The sequence below is a fragment of the Eretmochelys imbricata genome, chromosome 1 (assembly GCF_965152235.1).
Source record: "Eretmochelys imbricata isolate rEreImb1 chromosome 1, rEreImb1.hap1, whole genome shotgun sequence".
NCBI classification, from domain to species: domain Eukaryota; kingdom Metazoa; phylum Chordata; order Testudines; family Cheloniidae; genus Eretmochelys; species Eretmochelys imbricata.
Window position 1 is genome coordinate 354,035,398 of NC_135572.1, and position 23,037 is coordinate 354,058,434.

Below are 23,037 nucleotides of genomic sequence, written 5' to 3' on the forward strand. Positions count from 1 at the left end.
CTTTGTCCTCTGGTGTTCCCTGGTCCCAGCCATTTTACTAGTGTATTAAGACGCGGCACTTGACAAAACCTTAACTACTGAATCCTTATGACAGCCCTGGGAAGAGGTGTCTTTATCCCCATTTTACACATGGGGAAGTTGAGGCCCAGAGCTGGGATGAGAACTCAGGAGTTCTTGGTTTTCAGCCCATGAGCACTGAACACATTGTTCCTATGTTCATGGCCTACACGCAGTGAAGTTAATGAAAACATAAAAGGCCTCTTGCTGCTTGGTTGCAACATCACACTACTTTATTTCTTAGAATTCAGAACAATGACACACAAGAACCTCAAAAGAGAGAGAGAGAGAGACAAAGCAGGCTGCTCCCTAAAACAGAGAAGCACAATTTACCCCCACCTCGCTAGAAGCTGGCTCTTTGCAGACTGAGTCTGAGTACAGTGCAGAAGCCCAGATCACATGCTTCCCTACAGAGTCCCCTAGCTGCAAGCAGGATCAGGAAATCACTAAAAGTGATAGCTTGTATTGAAAATGGTGTTAAAATTACACCACAGTTGTCACAATTTCAGCTGAAGTAGGGTGACCATATGTCCCATTTTGGCTGGGATAGTCCCTTTTATCAACTGTGTCCTGGCAGTCCCTACCTTTTTGCCAAAACCGGATATGTGTCCCGGCTTCAAGGCAAAGCAGAGAGCTGCAGCTGCTGCCCACAGGTTTTTGCCAAAACCTGCTGCAGTGTCCCGGCTTCAAGGCAAAGCAGAGAGCTGCAGCTGCTGCCCACAGGTCAGGTGAAGGCAGCGCTGTCTGCCAGCAGCAGTGGAGAAATTTGCTGTTGGTAGCAGGCACTTCCTTCAGAGCTGACCTCCGCCCTCCCGGCGGCATGGGGCTCGGTGGGTCAGCCGAGGTGGCGGGGGGGGTGAAGGAGGACGACTCAGCTGGGGCAAGTCCTGAGCTGTCCTGTTTTTACTTTGAGAAATACCTAAGAAATACCTGGCACCTTAGAGACTAACCGATTTATTTGAGCATAAGCTTTCATGAGCTACAGCTCACTTCATCGGATGCTGTAGCTCACGAAAGCTTATGCTCAAATAAATTGGTTAGTCTCTAAGGTGCCACAAGTCCTCCTTTTCTTTTTGCGAATACAGGCTAACACGGCTGCTACTCTGAAACCTAAGAAACACCCTAAGCTGAAGCCACCCAAGAGATGTCAGAGAGACAGGATGGGATGGAGGGAAGTGGTTTGGTGGTAGACAGAGAAAGAGAAATGTCTGAGTCCCCCATACAGAGATGATAGGTGACGCCAGATTGTCCAGAGACACGGTGTAAAGCAAAAACTGCAACGGACAGAGCCCTGAGTATCCACCCTCATACAGTGTGACAGAGAAGAGGAGGAGTTGAAAGAAAGTGGGACTAATTCAGAGAAGATCCCTCACAAATGGGTTAATGTGTTGGACTGATTTCTGAGGAAAAATTCAAGGACATTGATATGGACAAATGATGACTAAACACCACCTCCAGTTATTCGGGGTCACTTAGTCTTCCATGTTTGAAGGATTTAGAAACTAGGAGACCCTTGTTAGGTCGGGCTGCAGCATGTTCTCCAGGGGGAAGTGGCAGGATCCCCTACCATATGAGACCGTTAAAACTAGACGAGACAAAGCGATGGAGAGGAGATGTGGTGCTACCCTGGCAGAGGGGTTGATTAGACCGATTCATAGGCTTTTAAAAGCTGTGATTCTTACCATCCCTTTGGGATTCTGGGTCAAAGAGCCTTGAGATCGGGCTCTCTCCTGACATCCGCAGATCTCTTGCACTTTCATCTCTGAAACTGAATATTGTTACTGGTCAAGGGCCAGAAAAGGAAAAAGCAGCCTGCTCCATTTGCAAGCTAACAGCACAGAAGTAGGCCCATATCTGTCTCCTTCCTGCCAGGGCTCTAGGGGGAATGAATCCGTCTCTCGTCATGCTTCGTGGGGATGGTTGATCAGTTGCTGTGTTTAGAGCTTTTACCAGGGGCATTGATAAGCTCACTACAAAATCGTCTTGATTTGCTAAAGCAAAGTAAGGCCAAGTAGAAACAAACCCAGGCATCTTAACATGAAAGCTACCAGAGCTCCATGGCTTTGTAACGGAATTGTCTCTGTCATAGGGACTGAAGCAAGTCGCTTATTTTGAGCCTGTTTTGCTTGGGCTTTTTCTGCAGTGTGGATTGTTCTGGTGCACCAGGCAATAAGAACATCAGAACGGCCAAACTGGGTCAGACCAAAGGTCCATCTCGCCCAAAATCCTGTCTTCTGACAGTAGCCAGTGCCAGGTGTCACAGAGGGAATGAACAGAACAGGTCATCATCTGGCATTTTAATTCTTGTGACTGGGTACATCTACCTCGCGATCCTCCTCCACATCTATCTATCCCCATATTACTGCATTCTTGTGCTCACGATTAATTGCAGACACAAATGATAGGATGCTGCCACCCAGCCACCTGATATGTGCAGGCAATCAGATGACATCACTAATTACCAGCATATAAATATGGGTGCAATTAATTCTGGGCACAAAACGGCACACCCAAGTTAAAGGCTGTCTTTCACAGTAAGGCACCATGTATTCATTTGCAGATAGGTGTAGCTATCAGATTAGTTTACGTGGATGTTCTCCCTTCAAGTTACATCAGTCAGTGCTGAGATCACACTGTACAGTTGGAACGATTTAGGGTAATGGAAACTAGAAGAGCATTACAGCTCATGGGGCATGGAGAAAAGTAAATGTCTTTTGAGCTGAGCCGGAGTCCATGGAAGTCAATGGAAACACCTCCCTTGACTCTCCTGGGCTTTGGATCAGGCTCTGCATGTCCAAACTCCCCAAGAACTCAATGTCCACATCTTCATTTAGCAGGTAACTCTACAGATTGGGGTTTCAGGCAACACCACCCCAACTCTGCCTTTTTTTTTACAAGTTCCAACGTCCATCGCATGCCCAAGAAGCTGGCATCATCATCCCATTCTGTTTAATCCTTCTGGCTTTAGAGAACCCATTGTTATCTGATGGCAGTTGCCTGTTTCAGGCTACTTCAATCCAGCCCTCCCTGCGATCTTGGCCGACTGCCAGGTGCTCTTTCGTAATAACATTGGTTAAATCTCAGTTAATACGGAGCAGGAAAGAAAATCAAGTCATTCCACTCACAATTATACGGCAAGTCATTGCATAAGATCAGATATAAGCATCCAGCAGCTGTCAAAGCTGGCCCCTACCTAAATATTATCTCCAGGAGTGAATGTTGCTTTGTTCCTTGGCAAACAGGTTCCACCAGGCTGGCAATAAATCCAGAAAAATGGCCTGTCCAATTGATAACAATAATAGTACTTTGCACGCTTGTCATTCTTTCCAGATGAGTTCTCAGCGTGCTTTGCAAACAGCACTCTGTGAGGGGCAGTATCATTCATTATCCCCAGTGAAAATGAAACACGGGGAGGGTCAAAGGCCCAGATGTTCAAGTGTCCATGCGTTTGGGGTACATTGGTTTTGGGGTGCTTAACCGGAGATGCCGAAACAGGTGCTGCCTACCCCCATTTCCCATGGATTTCAACTGGAGTTGTGGCTACTCTGGAAATCAGGCCCCTTTCATTGACTCAAGGTGGACACCCAAAAACTTAGAGGACAGTGAGGTCCGAATCCTCAAAGGGATTTAGGCACCTAAGGCCCATTGGGCCTTAGTGATTTGCCAGAGTTCACACAGAAAGCCTGCAACAGGCTCAGGAATAGAACCCAGGCGTCCTGCCTCTTGCTTTATGCACAAGCCCATTCTTCTCCCTACAAGACTACACCATGATTCAGTAACATGGTTCCCCCATCACAGGTGCTGACTTTTGTTTTTCCTGGTGGGTGCTCCACCCCCATTCCGCCCTGAGGCCTACCCCCACTCCGCCCCTTCCGCCAAAGCCCTGCCTTCACCCCACCTCCTCCTACCCCCACCTTCGCCCCTCCCCAAGGCTCCCTCGCCCTTCTGCTGCTTGCTCCTCTTTGTGCATCTTCCCCCGAGTGTCTCCAGCCAGCCACTCACTGATCCGCGGCCAGGCCCGGGGCCACTGAACAGCTGATTGGCGGCCAACCCCGGGGCCACCCAAACAGCTGATCGTCAGCCAGCCCTCGGGCCACAGAACCACTGTGGCTGGCTATTTTTTTCCCATGGATGCTGGAATCCTGGACCACCCACGGAGTCGGTGCCTATGTCTCCCATGGTCTGGCCCCTCTGCACAGGAAAGACTGAAGTGCGTTAAAACACCCTCGGGGCTCCACTGTGTTCCAGTCTGACCCCCGGGCATGGCCGTTTAGCCCGTGCAGATGGGCTGTAAGAGGCAGAGCTGGGATCGGAAATCACTTTCTTGGGTGGTTGGATTTGGTTGCTGCCTGATTTGCCCAGAGTTTCCCAGCTTCCCTATTGCCCTCCCCAGCCCGGAGACACCGGCTTCCAGTCACATGCTGCCCTCACTGCAGGGCTGTGACTCCATTGTGGAAGCCGGGGCACCTGTAAGTCCCATGCCCACAGACCCCATCTTCCCCCAGTTCCCAGGGAGCTGGCAGTGGAAGTGGGGTTTAACGTGGCGGCCATTCACTACCACAGGGTCCCAGGGCTCCTGGCTGGATGCTCTGGAGAACGTTGGGCTTCCCCCTGGGGTTTTGCCCCTGGGACCCTTTCCACACTCCAGACCTGAGGAACGCGGTGCTGACAACGAAGGGTGGAGGGGCTAGTCGGGCTCAGGGGCTCCTCCCAATGAAAAGGACAATGAGGCCTAGCTCTTCTGCACCCAGCTTTAGGTGTCCTCAGGGAGGAGGAATTAGCTTTGTCCTGCTTCCCCTCTAGTCACTCTCTCCCCGCCCCCATTGCCGGATGCTGCTCACTGTCCCGTGAGGAGATGGCGCATGGGGCGCTGTCCGGTGCCTTCTGAGGCACGGCTCGAGCCACCACACAATGCCCCGTGTGCTGAGCACTTTGCTCCTTTCCTGCCCGCGACTCCCAGCTTCCTGTCTGCTGAGCCTCTCCCCGGCTTCTGGGGCATCTGGCGCACACGCAAAGGGCGGGAGCTGGGGGAGGAAGGGGCAGTCGCACAAGCTCAGAAACGCTCCTCAGGTAACCCCCAATGGCCCGTTTTTGGCGGGCAGCCGGATGCTGAAGAGACAAGATGATGGAGAGGAAAGAAACAAGATGGTGGAGAGGATGGTGGAGAGGAAGGAAACAAGATGGTGGAGAGGCGCTCTTGTGGAGAGACTTATGGGGGCCTCGCAGTTAGGCAGAGAGCTATGGCTGTAGACTGGGTGAAGATAAAAGGGTTTGAAGGCGAGGACAGAGATATGGGAGAGGGCGAACTAGTCCTGGGGGCCCTGAGGGAAAGAGAAGCAGTGGTGTTGTGGGGACACATGGCATCCTTTTTACAAGAGATTTCTTGGTGGGTCCGCTGGCCCTGGACTGCCCCATCTCAAACTCCCCTTCTGCACCAGTCCTGTGGAGCTGTATTGTGTGTGTGAATATCCTGGGTAGGATCTCCCATCTACCTTTGCAGAAAGCCAGCACCAGATCCACTGCGTCCATGGCCTTCTCTGCCCACGGAGGGGTGGAGGGACAGGACATGCCCCGGACATGAGGCCCCTCTACAGTGTTTGACTTGCTCACTCCCCTTTGCTCTTTCAGCCCTCACTTGGGCAAATCAGTGAAATCTCCTGGCAGGGTCATCCCCTTTCCCATCAGAGGGCACCTTCTGCCTTCTCATGCCTTCTGCATGGATATGGGGGAAAGGGGGCGTCCCACGGAATGCCTGCTTACGTTATTGCAGGGTTCCCCAAAAATCCCTTGGGTCAAAGTCTCTGCCAGTGTAAACTGACAGAGAATTTGGCCCCTTGTTCTACTAGTTTCCTGGCTACGTAGATCTAATTTATCTGGGAGATACTTCAGGTACTACAGTGAAGGGCTTTACAGAATATAGACAGACAGACAGGCGGGTGGATGGATGGATGGATCACTGAGCGGGTGGCCTCACCGTTCTTTGATTTTATACCCAGTTTTCTGACAAACACAGACAAATATTAAAGCACAACATTAAAAACATGGGTAATCCTCACTGGACCAAAAAAATGACCATGATGCCTTTGTGATAAATCCCCATGCAGATAGGTCAGGCTGCCGTTGAGTTCTTCCTGCCGTTCTAGGTGGGAGCTGTATGGTACATTAGAGACGACAATCCAGATTCAGTTCTCAGTTACATCGGAGCAGGTCCGTGGGAGCTGTACCCATATAAAGAGAGCGGCATCCAGCGCTGGCTGAGAGCGTGGAAAGAACACCGGGTTCTGATAGGGCCCGGAGCTGTTCCTAGTCCCAGTTCTCTGCAGCTTTGTTTGAAATTGTATACCTTGGCGGCCTTCCAGGAGTAAGGTAAACGTTGCTGTGCCTCGGTGGGTGGTCCTGCCTGCTGGAGAAGTGTAAAATGAAGAGAACTTGCCTTCAGAACATCGGCTCTGTGCCGGGCTTTGGTGTTGTTGAATTGGCCAGGCCCAGCGGGTTGTCATGAGCTGATTTATCATAGCCTGGGGTAGACAAGGTCAGACTGAATTATGAAAGTGAGCTCTCGCTCTCGCTCTCCCGCTGTGAAGTTGAATAGCATGCAGCACGCTGCAAACTGTTATACAGTATAGTACGTGCAGCGTGACAGCTGGGAAATCAAGCACCCAGAAGGCAGAAAAGGGCGGGGAAGATGCATTATTCAGGCTTGCATTTAACAAACGAAAACAACTGTAGAAAAGAGCACAGATGTGCTGGAATGTCTATGCGACATTGGCTTAGACATCACAAGTCAGAGTCATTCCTCCCTGTTCCTTCTGGCTCAGGGTGCACAAAGAGGATTCTCTAGGCAAGGGTGTAAAGCTGGTGTCACCGGTTCCTACACCAACTGCTCCCCACAGCAGAAAGGGCGTGTCAGGATCTGGGCAGAATGTGCTTGAGCTCTGCAATTCTCTACTGGCCTGCGGCCCGTAAGGGACCTGAAGAGACTCAGTCTTCCTGGGTCCTTGTCTTCTGCAAGCCTTCTGCAAAAAGGGTGAATTTTCCCCAGGTTTGCCTGCCTGATTTGCACGTGCAGTTGCTCTGACTGCATGTGCAATTCCACACGCAACTCGGGCACCCGAATTGCTTGTGTGCTGGCCTTTGTGGCATAAACACGGAGCTGTTTTCAAAGATCAAAAGAGTTGTGCTTTAAAAGAGATCTAGGAAAATCCAGGGGGAAACAAACTATCTGTTTCCCTACACAAAGCAAGGGAAACTGTCTAGCCCAGCTCAGGAAATCCTTTCAATCTGCCTGGAAAATCACAGGGCGTTTTGTTTGGGGATTTTTTTTACGAGTCTGCTCTATCCTTGCAGCCTCCACCTACAGCTGTCAAATAAAGCGTGATCTCGGAAACAAGGCTGGGACGCCAGAGCCCGCATTTAGCAGCCATAGCATTGTGCACCACAATGGGTGGAACAATGATCTCTGTTCGGGGCCCTGCACAGCAGCAAGCTAGCTGCTGAAGGGAACCCAGGGTGCAAGCACTGAAAATATTAAGATGCTGTGAGCACCCGTAAAAGCCTTGGGCGTTGCAGCTCCTTTGACTGGATCGTGGGGTTGTTTTCAAGCTCAGCAGCCATTTGAGATAGCTGGAAATGATGGGGCTGGGCTTGTTCCGTGGGGAAAAGATTGAGCTAAGCAAGCTTCTCTGCTACCCTGGTGCCGCCGGAACAAAAAGGGATTGAAGCACATAACCAAAGCCTAGAGCAGGTACATACCTGTCCCCCATTACTGCAGTATCTGAACACTGCATATTCTGGAATGCATTTAACCTCACAACCCTCCTGTGAGGCAGAGAGGTCCTATTACCCCCATTTTACAGATTGGAAACTGAGGCACGGAGAGGCTAAGTGACTTGACCAAGGGCATATAGAAGAGCTGCGACAGAGCAGGAAATTGAACCTCCGTCTCCAGCATCCCTAACCCTAACACTTTCATTAGGCGGCTTTTGCAGCCAGAGACTGTCTAGGTGCCCAGGTGTAGGCCAGTCACCTCTGGCAGCAGATCACTCACTGTCAGAGTCACCTCTGGCAGCAGATCATCCACCTTATTCTTAAAGGGGCAGCTCCCATTTCTCTTACATAACACCACCGTTCACAAAAATGTATCAGTAAGAAGAAACAAAGATTCAAAATTGTTATTAACACTGAACCCCGTTGGGAAAGATCTCTTCCAGGCAGCTCCCAAATGCAGTGGTTTCATTTCTTGGCGTCCCCCTGTTTTTTGAAATGGTGAGTCAGTTACAAACAGAATATCACTGGAATCAGCTCCTCTCATCTGTCTCTTTCAGCGCACAAGACCAACTTTTTGTTTCATTTCATGCTGGATTCAGCAGTTCCCTTGTGGCGCAGAGGCTTGGCATGATTCTCTGATCTCATTTGCCCTGGAGTGAATCCGGCGTGACACCGCCCAACTCGATGGCGTTACACTGGGTTTGGAACCAGTAAGAGCCAAGAGCCACAGCAGGCCCATGATTTGGAAAATGGCTTGCAGTCCTGGGCACTTTTCTGTAAATGTATTACCGCTGAACAATGCCAGACAGCTCGCACTGGGGACTGGCATGTGTAAGCTCCTTGGAGCAGGGTACAACGATGTAGCTGTTCAGGTATTTTTAACCACACCGATTACCACAGAATCTGAACCCGGTGGGCTCAGTGCTGCAAGGAGTTCTGTGCTGGCCCAGAGCCCCGTTGAAGTCAAACTTGGCCAAGGCAAGACAATTCCAGGTGCATGCCTGTGGCCTGGATTTGCTGAGCCATGAATCGCCATTAGGCGATCCCTGCAAGGATGCAGTGAGGACTAGAGAAGCAGTGAAAAGACTCGTACTGGGCCTTTAGACCAGACTCAACTCAACTCAAGTCGCCGCTCTGTGCCTCAGTTTCCCTGCCTCTATTGGACTTTAGATTAGGCTGTCCATTATTATTATTATAATGATTATTATTTATTAGCAGGAACTGTAACTGAATGATTGTGAGATCATTAGTATTACACCCCTGGAGTTTATTTCCCTTCCAGCAAGTCTCCACTCGGTTCGGTTGTATTTGTCTGAAATCAGAGGGCCTAATTCTCATTCACCTTCACACCCCTTTGCAGCTCTGGCAGGGGAAAGGGGCCCTCGGCCAAACGAAAAGCTGACCCTTTGGCAGAAGAGAAACCAGGGCAGAGATTTCACAGCTGGCCATCATCGCACTGCGTGAATGTTTGAAACCAAGCCCGGGGAGCCAGGATTGTCAAATGCCAGCCCCATGTGTGAATCCCCCTTGGCAGCAGTCCAGGGTTTGCACCTGAGCTCTAAAGGGCTAACAGCTTCTCTCCTGCAAACTGGATTTCAGTGAAACAAGCTCCGTCACGCCAGTGAAGGGCCGGGATCCTTTTTAAACATTTTAAAACTTATGTCAGAAAGGCCCCAAGAAGATATCCCTTCCAGCCAGCTCCTATTCAACAGCTACATGCTGGCATGGGGAAATTACTGTGGGGTTATTGCCTGGGAGCTCTGAAATCTACCAGCTCTAGCATCCAGGACTTTCCCTTAGTATTATTATTGATTTGCATTGTGGTAGCACCTTGGAGCCACAGTCGCTGACCAGGGCCCCCGCGTGCTTGGAGCTCTTAGATTGGCACCACGCCATTGGCAGATGGCACGTGATCAGAATCTGGCTGCCTACAGTCCAAAGAGCAAGAGCCGTGACCACGGGGCTGAGGCGGGGAAGAGACACTGTAAAGCCTGGCCTGCTCCAGGGCTCAAGTCACCTGAACTTTCCTCCTTGCATTTGCCACCCATGGAAGACAGTCCCCTCCGCCAGCTGACGTCCCATGATTCCCTCCGCTTGCCCTCTCCCAACCTGCAGTGCCCAGTGTCTGTGGCAGAGGAGGAGAGAAATTGATCCTTCCTTTGGTTCAGCTATGGCCCCTCTGTGCTTAGATCTTCAAAGGGATTTAGGCACCACTGATTTCAATGGGACTGAAGTGTCTAAATACCTTTGAGGGTCTGCACCTTGTGGGACGCACAGGTTGGCATGGAGAGCTGCAAGAGCTATGTAGCATACTAATAATATTACGTGGATAACACTTCACCTCCATAGAGCATCATTATCCCCTTTTAGAGGCAGGGAAACTGAGTCACAGAGCAGCAACGTGACTTGCCCCAGCTCTCTGAGTCAGTCCACAGCAGAGCTGGGAAAATAACCCTGGTCTCTTAACTCCCAGTCCTACCACAGCAGCTGCAGCTGGGAGCAATCAGGCTCTGAGACCACAACTGTGCTCTGGGTAGACAACTTGCGTGTATCCCCGGTTTTAATTAACAGCATGAATTACAGGCTGGCGTCACATTACAGAGCAAGCCAGAGGCTAGTGCGGACCAACAGAAATCTGAGCCCTAAGCCTGAAGGAAGAGGAGGAAAATCAACGGGGGAGGGGGGAGGGAGCTACTGTACCCTCCTTGATTTCACCAGTTGTGGCTCTTCTGTCTAGATCATGGTATCTCGGCTATGAATCTTCCGATGGCACCTGGCCAAACTTCTCTAAATTCTCTTTTCCTGCGATGAAGCAGAGTCCTCGGGTACTCTGCACCTAGAGAGACAGATGGCCAGACAGAGAGACAGATCACTGAAGATATTTAGTCCCTCTCTGATAGTCTCCATGCTAATATCAATACGCCCCCTCTGCGGATACCTCCGCCCCTCCTATTAACCCCTTGTCCCCTGCTGACCTGGCTGCCATGGCTCCTGCTTACAGCATTGTTTGCGAAGAGGATACGGGGCTTGATCCTCCCCCTGACTTCACCCAGGCGTGGAAGCCTGCTCCAGGCTCTCCGGTGATGCAGAGGGTGTGGATGTTCTGATTTACCGTGAACAACGCATGTCAGGAGGCCATTCCCTGCCTGTGCCCACGCACTGGCTGTACATGCTGAGGCAAGGCGAACCGAGTGTGCATTGCTCCAGTGAGCAGGAAGGCTGTGTGACACGGACGCTTTGAAGGCACCGGCATGGCCGACCAGCTGACGGAGGGGCAGATCGCAGAGTTCAAAGAAGCCTTCTCCCTCTTTGACAAGGACGGGGATGGGTCCATCACCACCAGTGAGCTGGGGACCGTCATGCGGTCGCTGGGGCAGAACCCCACCGAAGCCGAGCTGCAAGACATGATTGGTGAGTTGGATGCCGACGGCAGCGGCACGGTGGACTTCCCCGAATTCCTGTCCATGATGGCGAGGAAGATGAGGGACACGGACAGCGAGGAGGAGATCCGGGAAGCCTTCCGGGTGTTCGACAGGGACAAGAACGGCTACATCAGTGCGGCGGAGCTCCGGCATGTCATGACCAACCTGGGCGAGAAGCTGACGGACGAGGAGGTGGACGAGATGATCAAGGAGGCCGACAGCAACAGCGATGGGCAAGTCAACTACGAGGAGTTTGTACGGATGATGACGGAGAAGTGAAGAACTGACTTTCCTGGTACCGCATTCACTCATTCATTTGCTTCCTTTCACTGTAACCTACCGGTCAATGGTCCGTCCCCTCTTGCCCAAGGCCTGTGCGTGTCTCTGCTGTTCTGTTGGTTTCTTCCCCTGTATTCTATTATTTTATTCTAAAGGCTGGCTGTGACTTACCCTGTTTGTTAGCTAAGCCCTGTGGCTCATCTGAAATTTAGCGTCTCTGATTACACACCTGGTTTATGCCTCTTGCAATAATTAGGTTTCCTTTAGACTAGGCAGCATGTGGCGTTGGACCCTACGTGTCCCAAGGACAGTCAACAAACGGGGCCTGATCCTTCCAGCCCTTACTCCTGTTGACATCAGTGACTATCCCTAGGAGTAGGGATTCCTCAACAGGGCTGGGGTTTTGCAAGATCACGTCCTTGGCAATTTGCACAGACTTTCAAGCCAGATCCAGACCCTGCCTCTGCCATTGGGTCCATGCAAGCAGACCCTCGCTCTGAAGCGGGGCCCTGCTGAAGTCACTGGGGTTCCATACGGGCACAAGGGTTCACTTGCATGGATATGGATGCGAGACTGGGGCTGTATGCTCATTATTAGTTTAAAAAAAAAAAAAAAAAAAAGGACCAAGCCACAAATGGGGGGAGGGATAGCTCAGTGGTTTGAGCATTGGTCTGCTAAACCCAGGGTTGTGAGGTCAATCCTTGAGGGGGCCATTTAGGGATCGGGGGCAAAAATTGGGGATTGGTCCTGCTTTGAGCAGGAGGTTGGACTAGATGACCTCCTGAGGTCCCTTCCAACCCTGATATTCTATGATTCTATAAATCTTGTTCTTGATCTGGAAATTCTTCCCACTGCCCTCCCACCCCCCAACCTCCCCGGAATTCTGGGACACCTGTTGGGAGGGTTGGGTTCACACCCACAGGCACTTGCCTAAGGGGAGTTTCACTGTGATCTTAGCTGGTGTCTGTCTGTCTGAGTTTGTCTTTGTGCAGCACAGAAGTGGATTCTGCTGGGCTGGGTAGAAGAGTCACAATGCAGAGGCCAGATTCCATTCGAATTTGAACGCTAGACACCAGCGAACATGAACAAAGACGAGCGTCTGGCCTCCCCTAAGATTTGCCAGAGGCCTGACTTGCAAAATGAGGACTGACTGCATGAGCTTCTATAGAAATTTTCTCCAAGGAATTTGTGGCCAGCCTGGGAACACATCCTAAAGAAATCTTTGTGCTGCTTGCACTGCCTCTGTCTTATTCCTGATGGTACAAACCTTAAGGGAAGGGGAGAGGATAGGCGAATAAGTTAGATGCTCATTTTCTCTCAGGGGTTATTTGCCTTTTAGGAAACAGGAAATCTGGCTGTTAAGGATGCACACAGTAGATAGCTACATCTGCACTGTGACTACCATTTGGGCGACATTGGGGTTCCCTTCAGACATTGTCCATTCAAATGGTTATCAAAACACTGGGAAGCGTAAAGCTGTAATACTGCAAAGCGGGTGTCTTATTCAGGTGCAAGGCTGGCGATTCAAACTGGGGCCCCTTTGCTTTTCCAAGGAGAGAAAGTCACAGTGGGACTCCCTGGGCTTTGGATCTCATGATATAGGGTGACATTCCATGTGCAGGACACCACAACAAGGCTTATAAGTCAGGTCCCACTTAAACTCACAGGCCTTGATCCTGCAAACAATTATGCATGGGCTTTATTCACAATAGGACTTTGCAAGTCAATGGGACTAGTCGTGTGGTTAAAGTTAAGCCGGGGTGTAAATGTTTGCAGAGCGGGGTCTATAAGGCAAAATGGGATGTAAGTGGCACATTGGTCTCCGTGCAGGAATTTCACCCCCTGGGAACACCAGGAATGCTGCTGGAATCCTAATTACCTGCCAAGCATCATAGATGTGCTGTTAGAATCCACTGTGTTCACCTTTTTTCTGTATACCGCCGGGCTTGCCCCAGAAAAATGTTTCCTTCTGTTGTGCCTCTGCGTCCATTTTCTGTAGCCGATCGTTTTCAAAAGGATCAGCTTCTCATGCAAGCTCCCCCTCTGCTAGTCCAAGTGGTAGCTTTGTTTTCAAATAAAGGAATGATTATTTGCTTCCAGAGAACTTTCAGTGCTTCCTTTTCTCCACGCCCAGCTAGAACCCAGAAAAAGCGTCGATGGCGTGGCACTAAGGATGGGCTCAAGCTGCAAACGTCAAGGCTCGAGCTTGGTTACCAACAGCCCAAGGTTCCAGGCTGCTTGGGGTAGGCCCTTTGGCCTGAGGGAATGTGCATAGGGCTGGAAGCCAGGAGCCCAGATTTGCCTGAGCCTTGTTTATTTCTACCAGTTCAGTGTGGGTGTAAAATGCTACCAAAGCAGGATTTGCTGATGCAAATGAGTACACATGGGGCAAGGCAGCAGTGATTCAGATCCCAGGAGTTCTTGCGCTCACCTTCTCCACACTTTCTAGCTAGACAGCAATGCATCTACTGAACAATACCCCATGGTCTGATTTCCCCCCACCCCAAACACTGAGGGTGTTCAAAACCCGTATCTGTGTTTGGGAAATGGCTCCACTCTTCATAATGATCCAAACCAAACGCCCAAAAGCCAAAGATCCGCTAACTTCAGGGCGTTTGAAATCCAGATGCAGCTCTGGAGTTGGCATCCAGGTTCCATCCCCACCTTAGAACGAGGGGTTTGGGTTGGGGGCAGCCCGATATAACACAGAAGGGTAGGGATGGAAGGCTTGATGAGTTCTTCCAAATAGGCTGCTGCACAGTTCCAATGACCAGGGTGGAGTTCAGGGCGCAGAATCATAGAAATGTGAGGTTGGGAGGGACCTTGAGAGGTCATCTAGTCCAGACCCCTGCGCTGAGGCAGGACCAAGTAAACCTAGACTAACCCTGACAGGTGTTTGCCCAACCAGGCTGTCCTTCAACACCTCCAGTGATGGGAATTCCACAACCTCCTTTGGACACCTGTTCCAGAACTTAACTACCCTGTAGTTAGAATGTTTTTCCTACTATCTAACCTAATTCTTCCTTGCTGCAGATTAAGTCCATCTCATCTTGGCCTACCTTGAGTGGACACGGAGAACAGTTGATCACAGTCCTCATTACAATAGCCCTTCACATATTTGTTATCAAGTCCTCACCTTGGTCTTCTTTTCTCAGGACTAAACATGCTCTGTTTTTTAGCCTTTCCTCATAGGTCAGGTTTGCTAAACTGTTTATCATTTTTGTCACTGTCCTCTGGACTCTCTCCAGTTTGTCCACATCTTTCCTAAAGTGTCACACCCAGAACCAGGGGCAACAGAGCCTTCCAGAAAGTGGGCGGGCCAGGGGCCCCGCCCCCTCCATGGCTCCACCCCTGACCATCCTTTCCCCCAAGGCCCCAGCCCCCCGGCCAAGCCAGAAGCCAGAGCGGGGCTGGGGAGCCTGGACCCTTCCACCTGCCCGAGGTGGGGGGCCCAAGAGCAGCCCCTGGCCCGTATCCCCCCCCTCCAGGCCCCCGGCCCAGGACAGGTGGAGGGTCTGCGGACTTTGCACAGCTGCTCACACAGCTCTTACTCTGACCCGGCTCCAGCCGGGGCACAGGGCCTTGGAGCCGTAGCGGGGCTATGGGCTCCAGCTGCTGACCTGGCTGGAGGGCAGGGCCTCAGGGGGAAGAGGAGGGGCAGAAGCCAGGGTACGTGGTGAAAAGTGGATGGGCCAGGCCCGTCCACTTTCAAAAAATGGGAGAGCCGTGGCTCCCTGGCCACTCTGTTCGGGCGTCATTGCAGCTAAGGCCTCACTACTGCTGAGTAAAGTGTGACAATTATCTCCTGTGTCTTACACACGATACTCCTGTTTATACACCCCAGAATGATATGAGCCTTTATCCAAACTGTGTCACACTGTTGACTCATATTCAGTTAGCGAGCCACTATAACCTCCAGATCCTTTTCAGCAGTAATACTGTCTAGTCAGTGATTCGCCGTGTTATGTTCGTGCATATGTTTTCCTTCCTAATTGTGGTACTTTGCACTTGTCAGACCAGTTCTGCAATTTGTCACAGTCGTTTTGAATTCTAATCCTGTCCTCCAAAGGGCTTGCAACCTCTCCCAGCTCGGTGTTAGCCACAAACTTTAGAAGCATCCTCTCCTCTCTATTAACCAAGTCATTAATGAAAATCATCAGACCCAAGAGAGATCCTTGCAGGTATGTCCTCCCAGTGTGACAGCGAACCATTTATAATTATTCATTGCGTATGGTCTTTCAACTGGTTATGCACCCACCTTATAGAGATTTCATCTAGACCACATTTCCCTTGTTTGCTTATGCGAATTCATGTGGGACTGGGTCAAAAGCCTGACTAAAATCAAGATAAGAACATAAGAACAGCCATACTGGGTCAGACCAAAGGTCCAGTTAGCCCAGTATCAGTGGCCAATGCCAGGTGCCCCAGAGAGAATGAACAGAACTGGTAATCATCAAGTGATCCATCCCCTGTCGCCCATTCCCAGCTCCTGGCAAACAGAGGCTAGGGACACCATCCCCATCCATCCTAGCTAATAGCCATTGATGGACCTATCCTCCATGAATTTATCTAGTTCTTTTTTGAATAGCCTGTTAAAGTCTTGGCCTTCGCAACATCCTCTGGCAAGGAGTTCCACAGGTTGACAGAGCAGACATCCTGTCTACTGCTTCCCCCTATCCACGAGGCCTGAAAGCTGAAACAATCCCATGGAGGGAGCAGGCAGAGGTGAGGGAACAGACTGATGGAGATGCCATTCTGGTGAAGACCCATTCGTGTCATTTCACTGATGGATACCATGAGCACTGGTTAGGAGGAAGAGGGCAGATTGCAGCTAATCTGGTTTTGTGATTAGGACACTGGGGGGAGAAGCAAATTCAAGTGCTGGCTGCTGTACATAGGGGCTCTGGAGCAATTTTTATAGTGCAGGGACTGAAAGTCATTGAACATAAGTGTATGTTCATTAGTACATCAAGCCAGGGGGCACCGCACCAAACACAGCCTTTACAGGGCTTGTCCGGGATCTCTCACCACCCAAGTGAGAATCATGGCCCTAGACCAAACAAGCTACTTTCTCGCTGTACAAGCTGGAGGGGTCCTGCTGCACCCAGAGTACCCCTCGTTCCAGTGCTCCACATCCAACACACTTCCTGGGAGACCTTGCACCGGCTATTGAGGGGCAGCTTCTCAAATTCTCACGATTCCGCTTGCCTCCCTTTTTTCCAAAGAGCTCAGCTCCCAGCATGCTGGCTGAACACTTTTGAAAACCTGGCCCTCACTTGCTCTGTGCCTCGGTTTCCCCTTCAGAAAGAGAAGGCTAATTATAGCAGACATGCCCCAGATATTTCGACTCTTCGTGCCAGGGTCCCTTACTCTGCCTTTTTCCCATGCCAGGGGTTCTGTGTTCACCGCTTTTATTTTCTTTCTTTCTCCTGGCTTTTCTTTCAGGATGCCGACATTTTAATCTCTGGGGGGCATATGGGCAGAGCTGAGATGGGGTGTTGCTGTGTTGGAAGGTGTTAATGGAGGCCATTAACTAGTTCTTTGATCTAGAGGTGACTGAAGCTGCTGGCTCTGCTAACCAGATACCGAGGGCTCTGTACGTCCTCCATTTCTCCCTTCCTTTTTTCCCCCCGACGTTCACCCAAATCCAAAAGGTTCCTCCCACCGATGGCTAGGACACTCCCTGAAATTTTGCAATTGATTGGAGGTGGTGTTCAAGCAGTATCGTGTTCCACGGTCCCGACAGACAGCGAAATGCCATGGGGTTGAGAGTCAGGGGAACTGATCTGAGTAGCCAAACTATTCCAGAACAAGAGCGTCCACACTGGGAGCTATCTGGAAATAGCTCTGTCTAGTTACATTCACACCTTGCCTTATTCTGGAATAACTCCTATAGACAAGCTCTTAGGCCTCACAAGCTTGGCCAATAATAACACACAGGCCTCTCTTAGCACAGCTCTGTTCCCTCACAGGGAACTGCCTTCATGGCACATCTGCCCGCTCCCTGGCCTGACTGCCCCCTCGCCCACCAGCTGCTTGGTGGAGCAGACAGTGGTGCCTGACTGCCTGCACAAGGCAATCGGCCTTGCAGTGACATGTCCCACGGTGCTCTGAGTGCTCCAGCCCCAGTGGGAATAACCTTCCACTCCCTCTCAAAGCAAAGAGCTTGTGTAACCCACACACCTCCTGGATGTGGTGCTCTGTCCCCTCTAGTGGTACCGAGACCACTTCAAGATTAATGAGTCTGCTACAGCCTTAGCTAGCGGCCAGGTGGCTTTTGACTCATGCAGTAAAGGCTCATGCATTTAGCTTCAGAGGTCCCAGGTTCAATCCTGCCCGCCAACAACCGGGGTCTGTCGGGGTTACACTTGCAAGGGGGGGTGCAGTGTCAATGAAAGCTGAGCTGACCAGGCTAGAATACAGACGGGGGGAAATTCATCCCTGTGCTGGGGATGCATGCAGGGCCCGTGCATCACTTACGGAGGCTAAAGGCACACTCCAGTGGCACGCAGCCCTTGGGCTGGCCCGTGGCAAAGGGCTGGAGTTCAGCTGGAGCGTTTAAACAAGGCCGGTGGCTTTTCCTTTTCTGCAGCCAACAACAATTTTCCGCAGACGTGGTCTGGAGGCCGTTCAGGCCCCATCCTGCCTTCCAACAGCCACAGAGTGCACGAGGCATGCAGGAGTCAGAGCTTTACTGTTTGCAACAGACGCGATAGCTAAGGACAAAGGCCGGTGCCATTTTCGACCGTCGGTGTTGTGGGCACTCGTGTTTGCCTTTCTCTCCTGCGTGCACACGTCCTGTTCCAGCTTTCTCCGCTCCTGCCTGGACAGGAACTGGCACTTAAATAATGAAGAGGGTGTGGATGGTCTCATTTCTCTCCATGACTCAATTTGCACCAATGAAAAGTGTGAACCGTGTATTGCTGTCTGTCTCCAAGCCATTCTTTCATCCCTGGGCAAGGAGTCACAGGAGACTTTCCCAGGGCTCGGCTATCTGCAAAGCACAAGGAGAACCGAGTGCAAGCTGTTTCAGCAAGCAGGGAGGCACGGACGCTGAAAAGGCACCGGCATGGCCGGCCAGCTGGCAGAGGAGCAGATCGCAGAGTTCAAAGAAGCCTTCTCGCTCTTTGACAAGGACGGGGATGGGTCCATCACCACCGGTGAACTGGGGACCGTCATGCGGTCGCTGGGGCAGAACCCCACCGAGGCCGAGCTGCAAGACATGGTCGGCGAGTTGGACACCGACGGCAGCGGCACGGTGGACTTCCCCGATTTCCTGTCTTTGATGGCGAGGAAGATGAGGGACATGGACAGCGAGGAGGAGATCCGGGAAGCCTTCCGGGTCTTTGACGAGGATGAGATTGGCTACATCAGCGCGGCGGAGCTCCGGCACGTCATGACCAACCTTGGTGAGAAGCTGACGGATGAGGAGGTGGACGAGATGATCAAGGAGGCTGATGCAGATGGCAACGGGCAAGTCAACTACGAGGAGTTTGTGAGGATGATGGTCTCAAAGTGAAGATGTCTCCTATTGAACTTGTTCAATTTCTGGTGCAGGAACCATAGCTTGGCTTCTAGCTCATCCGCAGAAGCGTCTGTCCCACTGCCAAAGGACCATGGATACCCAGACATTTGAACTCCAGCATATATATTTCCTCTGTGTGTGGGAGGCAGTCTGACACTGAGGGAGGTATGGTCACATGGAAGTTCAAGGTGGGGGCTGGCATCAGGAGCCCTGGATTCTAGTCCTAGCTCTGCCATTAGTTTACTGTGCAGCCTTGGAGTTTCTTAACCTCTCCATGGGGTTTTGTTTTCACCGCTTGTACGAAGAGGAGAATACCATGTACCTACCTCTGTGAGGTGGCTGTGAGAACCTGAAACGGAAGAAGCCCTACAGGAGCCATTATTACAGGCTTTATAGGCCAAGGAGCAGTGGTCTCAAGTTGCAGTGGAGGAGATCTAGGCTAGATATTAGGAAAAACTTTTTCAGAAGGAGGGTGGTGAAGCACTGGAATGGGTTCCCTAGGGAGGGGGTGGAATCTCCTTCCTTAGAGGTTTTTAAGGTCAGGCTTGACAAAGCCCTGGCTGGGATGATTTAGTTGGGGATTGGTCCTGCTTTGAGCAGGGGGTTGGACTCGACCTCCTGAGGTTCCTTCCAACCCTGATAGTCTATGATTCTCCCTTTGTCTCACTATCCCTGCCCTTGTTTGCAAACATTGCTTGTGTTTTACATGGGCTATTGTCTCTAAAGTTCACTTGGGGGGTCACCCAGGGCAATAGCTGGGGTCTGGTTTAGGCCCAGCCATACGTATAACTAACTCAACGGTGGATTTCTACTCCATCAAAGGCAGTTGTCTGAGGGGACTCAACAGGCACCCAGATACCATGGCGACGAGTGCAGCAGAGTAATCCGAACGGCATCGCTTAGAATAGGAGTCAGATTAGCAGGTGCATGAATGCCGGGCGGTGCGTGTCCTGTCTCTGCATTCTGGCTGGCTGGAGCAAAGCTATTGCTTGTAACTTGGAAGGCAGATAGAGTTCAAATGTTGGCTTTTGTAATAGCTGGAGATCCCTCCTGAGAATATTTCCTGACTGAAAGGCTCAACGAGGGTTTGAGCTTTCATGGGAACTCTCTCTGGGGTCAGATACATCCCCTAAAGAAATCTATGAAGTGACTGCGAGCCCTTCCTCTGATTCCTGATTGTGCGTGGATCTCTAGGGAGTGGGAATGGAGGAGAAATAATGCAAAGGTTCAGGCTTCTGTTCTCATGTACACTACTTTAAATCCAGAGTTGCTCCCCTAAACTCACTCCGGATGCCAGTAGAAGAAAGCTCACAGAACAACTCCTCCACCCCCTTTTTTCCCTCTTGTTTTGTTTGATTACTTTGGGCCAAATTCTGCTTTTAGTTACACCAATAAAAAATGAGACAAATTCCACTGACGGAAATAGATTTACACTGGTGTAGCTGAGAGCGGAACTGGGCCTTTTATGGGGCATGGAAAGTTTTTTAAACACAGCATGGGCAAAACATGCAGATAAATCAATGCCTGGTACATTGGGTACAAGATAGTCCTTTACTTTAGGCCCTTTGCAACTGGCTCCATGCTGTTGACTCGGCGGGCCGTGTTCCCATAAATATTGTATAACAATACAAACGTTAAAGTCAGACATTTGCCAAACAGGTGTAATCCCCCCAGACCTCGGTACAATTTTTAAATCTCCTACCAGAAAACGTTTCCTTCTGTTGTTCCTGAGCCGCTGACAAATCAGCTGAGATGTTTAGCTTCAAAGGAATCTGCTTAGGGCACAGTTGGCCTCAAATCCATTCCAAATTATAGCCTCATTTCAATCAATAATTCTTTTCCCTTCTCTCCTGCAGCCCTCTTTTCATCTTCTGTTTTATTCCCCACCTGCTTGCAATCAGACAATGACATAAAGGGAAAGGCTGAAAGCTAGGTCTAGCTGGAAACTAGGGTTTGAGAGCAAAGATACGGGTGAAGATGTCCAAAACCGGGTAAAGTTAACTGCTTAAATTCTCATTTAGGTGTCTAAATAAGTAGCCTGGTTTTCTGTGGTTTGGACATTGAAGTCAGTAGAAGGTGCTGGATGCTCAGCATTTTTGAAAACCAGGCCACTTATTTAGTCGCCTAGATGTGAAAGTAAATGGGAGTTAGGTGCCTAAATATCTTTGAGGATCCGGGTCTTGGAGCCTAACTTTAGGCAGCCATTTTGGAACATCTTGGCCACAGGCCTGCATGCTGGTTCCATTACAATAGGTGGGGGTTTGACAGCATAGGAGAATTTACCTCAACGAAACCAGCCTAAGCAGAGTATGGTCTGAGCAAGAGGAAATAAGTGTGGGGGCCAGGAGCTACAAAGGAAGCAAAGGGTTGTCCTCAGGCCTGGGGAGAATCACGCAGCAGCCTTTCACCAGTGTTTGTCAGAGGAATGGGAAGGAGCTGATTTTAGGCCTAAAAATGTTTAAATGGATACATTGCCAACTCTCTCAATGTTATCACAAGTCTCACCCTGTTTGGTGGGTTTCTTAAAGCCCCAGCTCCTGGAGTCATGTGACTACATGACAATCCCTGCATTCCGTATATATATATATATATATATATATATATATATATATATATATATATATATTCTAGCCCTTTCGGTTGCAGAGAAAATCTTGAAAATGTGACCCAAGTGACCCGCAAAGGTTCCAGAAACAGAAGGCAAATAACAAGAATGCCACATTTGTTGTCAAATCTCTTGATTTTTAAGCCAATTGCTTGAGTTTGGGGGCATGACTCATGATTTTTGAACACTTTAGACAGATAGATATGTAAGGGGACTGTTGCCCCCTTACTAACATTCAGTGAGCGTGTTTTAGTTGCTAGCTCCCAGTACTAAAAGGGGAAGTGACAATGGGGAATCAGGACCCTGAGACTGACAGCCCCCAGGAACAATGGGGAGAGGCCAATGCTCCAGGTCAGCGCGAATAACAGGGTGGGCAGGCTAATTAGAGGGTCAAGAGGCCAGGGAGGTCCCGTCTTCAGTGTGAGCTGGATTTGTCTGGGTCAGACACAGCGGGGCCGAGCTAAGGAGAAAGCAGGGGCCCAAGCTAAGCTGGGGAGCAGAGCTGGGCCAGATCCAGAGGGACCAGAAAAGCAGCCCAGAGAGAGCAGACCCTGTCCTGGGAGCAGAGCTGCAGCCCCAAAGCCAGAGGCACAGCCCAGAGAGAGCAGACTGGCCCTGGGAGCAGAGCTGCAGCAACCAGAGCCAGAGGGGCCAGAAAGCAGCCCAGGAAGCAGGTCAGTGCTGGGAGCAGAGTCACAGAAGCCGCCTGCAGAGCAGACCTGTCCCGGGAGCAGAGCTGCAGCAACCAGAGCCGGAGGGGCCAGAGAAGCAGCCCAGGGAGCTGGAGGCAGAGCAGCAGCCCAGCAGAGACCGAGTGGAGCAGCTGGGGCTGGAGCAGTCTGGAGCTGGGTGCGGTGAGCAGCTGGGGAGAGCGAGGGGGACCCTGGGCAGCGGGTCCAGCACAGGGAGACGTCTCAGCCAAGGGGCTCTGCAGGCCAGGTTTGGATCGTAACCCCGACGGGGTGGGGGTGACACTGGGAAGAAGGGTCCTACCACTTAGAGCCTGAGAGCGTGTGGCCACCACCACAGCGAGTGTCCAACCCACAGCATCCCTGCAGCACAGCCAGGGCCAGAGAAGAAGGCCTGGGACTTACAAGGAACAGACTGTGAACTGCCCTGATGTTCCAGAGACACTGTTTGTGATGTTCCCTGCCACAGAGCGGGGTGATGTGTTTCCTTTAACCTTCCCCATTTTGCCTTATTCTTTTTAAAATTAATTGTTGATTAAATAACTTGCATTTGCTTTAACTTGTATGTAACGGTCAGTGGGTCAGAGAAGTGCCCAGTGCAGAGAGAGTACCCCAGAGTGGGGACACCCTAACCCCTGTCCTAGGTGACCACAGCAGGGTTGGGGGTCGAGCCCCCCAGGAATCCTGGGCCCA

The 23,037-nt window shown here is 50.9% G+C and overlaps 2 protein-coding genes across 2 annotated transcripts; both read left to right on the plus strand.

Moving 5' to 3' along the window:
• The first annotated feature begins 11,075 nt into the window (after positions 1-11,075).
• On the plus strand, positions 11,076-11,525 carry LOC144259619 (calmodulin, striated muscle). Its single transcript, XM_077807913.1, has one exon. The coding sequence runs from the start codon at positions 11,076-11,078 to the stop codon at positions 11,523-11,525; it is 450 nt and encodes a 149-aa protein (XP_077664039.1).
• A 7,069-nt stretch (positions 11,526-18,594) lies between these two features.
• On the plus strand, positions 18,595-19,044 carry LOC144259620 (neo-calmodulin-like). Its single transcript, XM_077807915.1, has one exon. It carries the CDS (start codon positions 18,595-18,597, stop codon positions 19,042-19,044), a length of 450 nt encoding a protein of 149 aa, XP_077664041.1.
• The last annotated feature ends 3,993 nt before the right edge of the window (positions 19,045-23,037 follow it).

Excerpts from the sequence above, each read along its gene's own strand:
- LOC144259620 (XM_077807915.1), top strand. The coding sequence starts at position 18,595 with ATGGCCGGCCAGCTGGCAGAGGAGCAGATCGCAGAGTTCAAAGAAGCC.
- LOC144259619 (XM_077807913.1), top strand. The coding sequence starts at position 11,076 with ATGGCCGACCAGCTGACGGAGGGGCAGATCGCAGAGTTCAAAGAAGCC.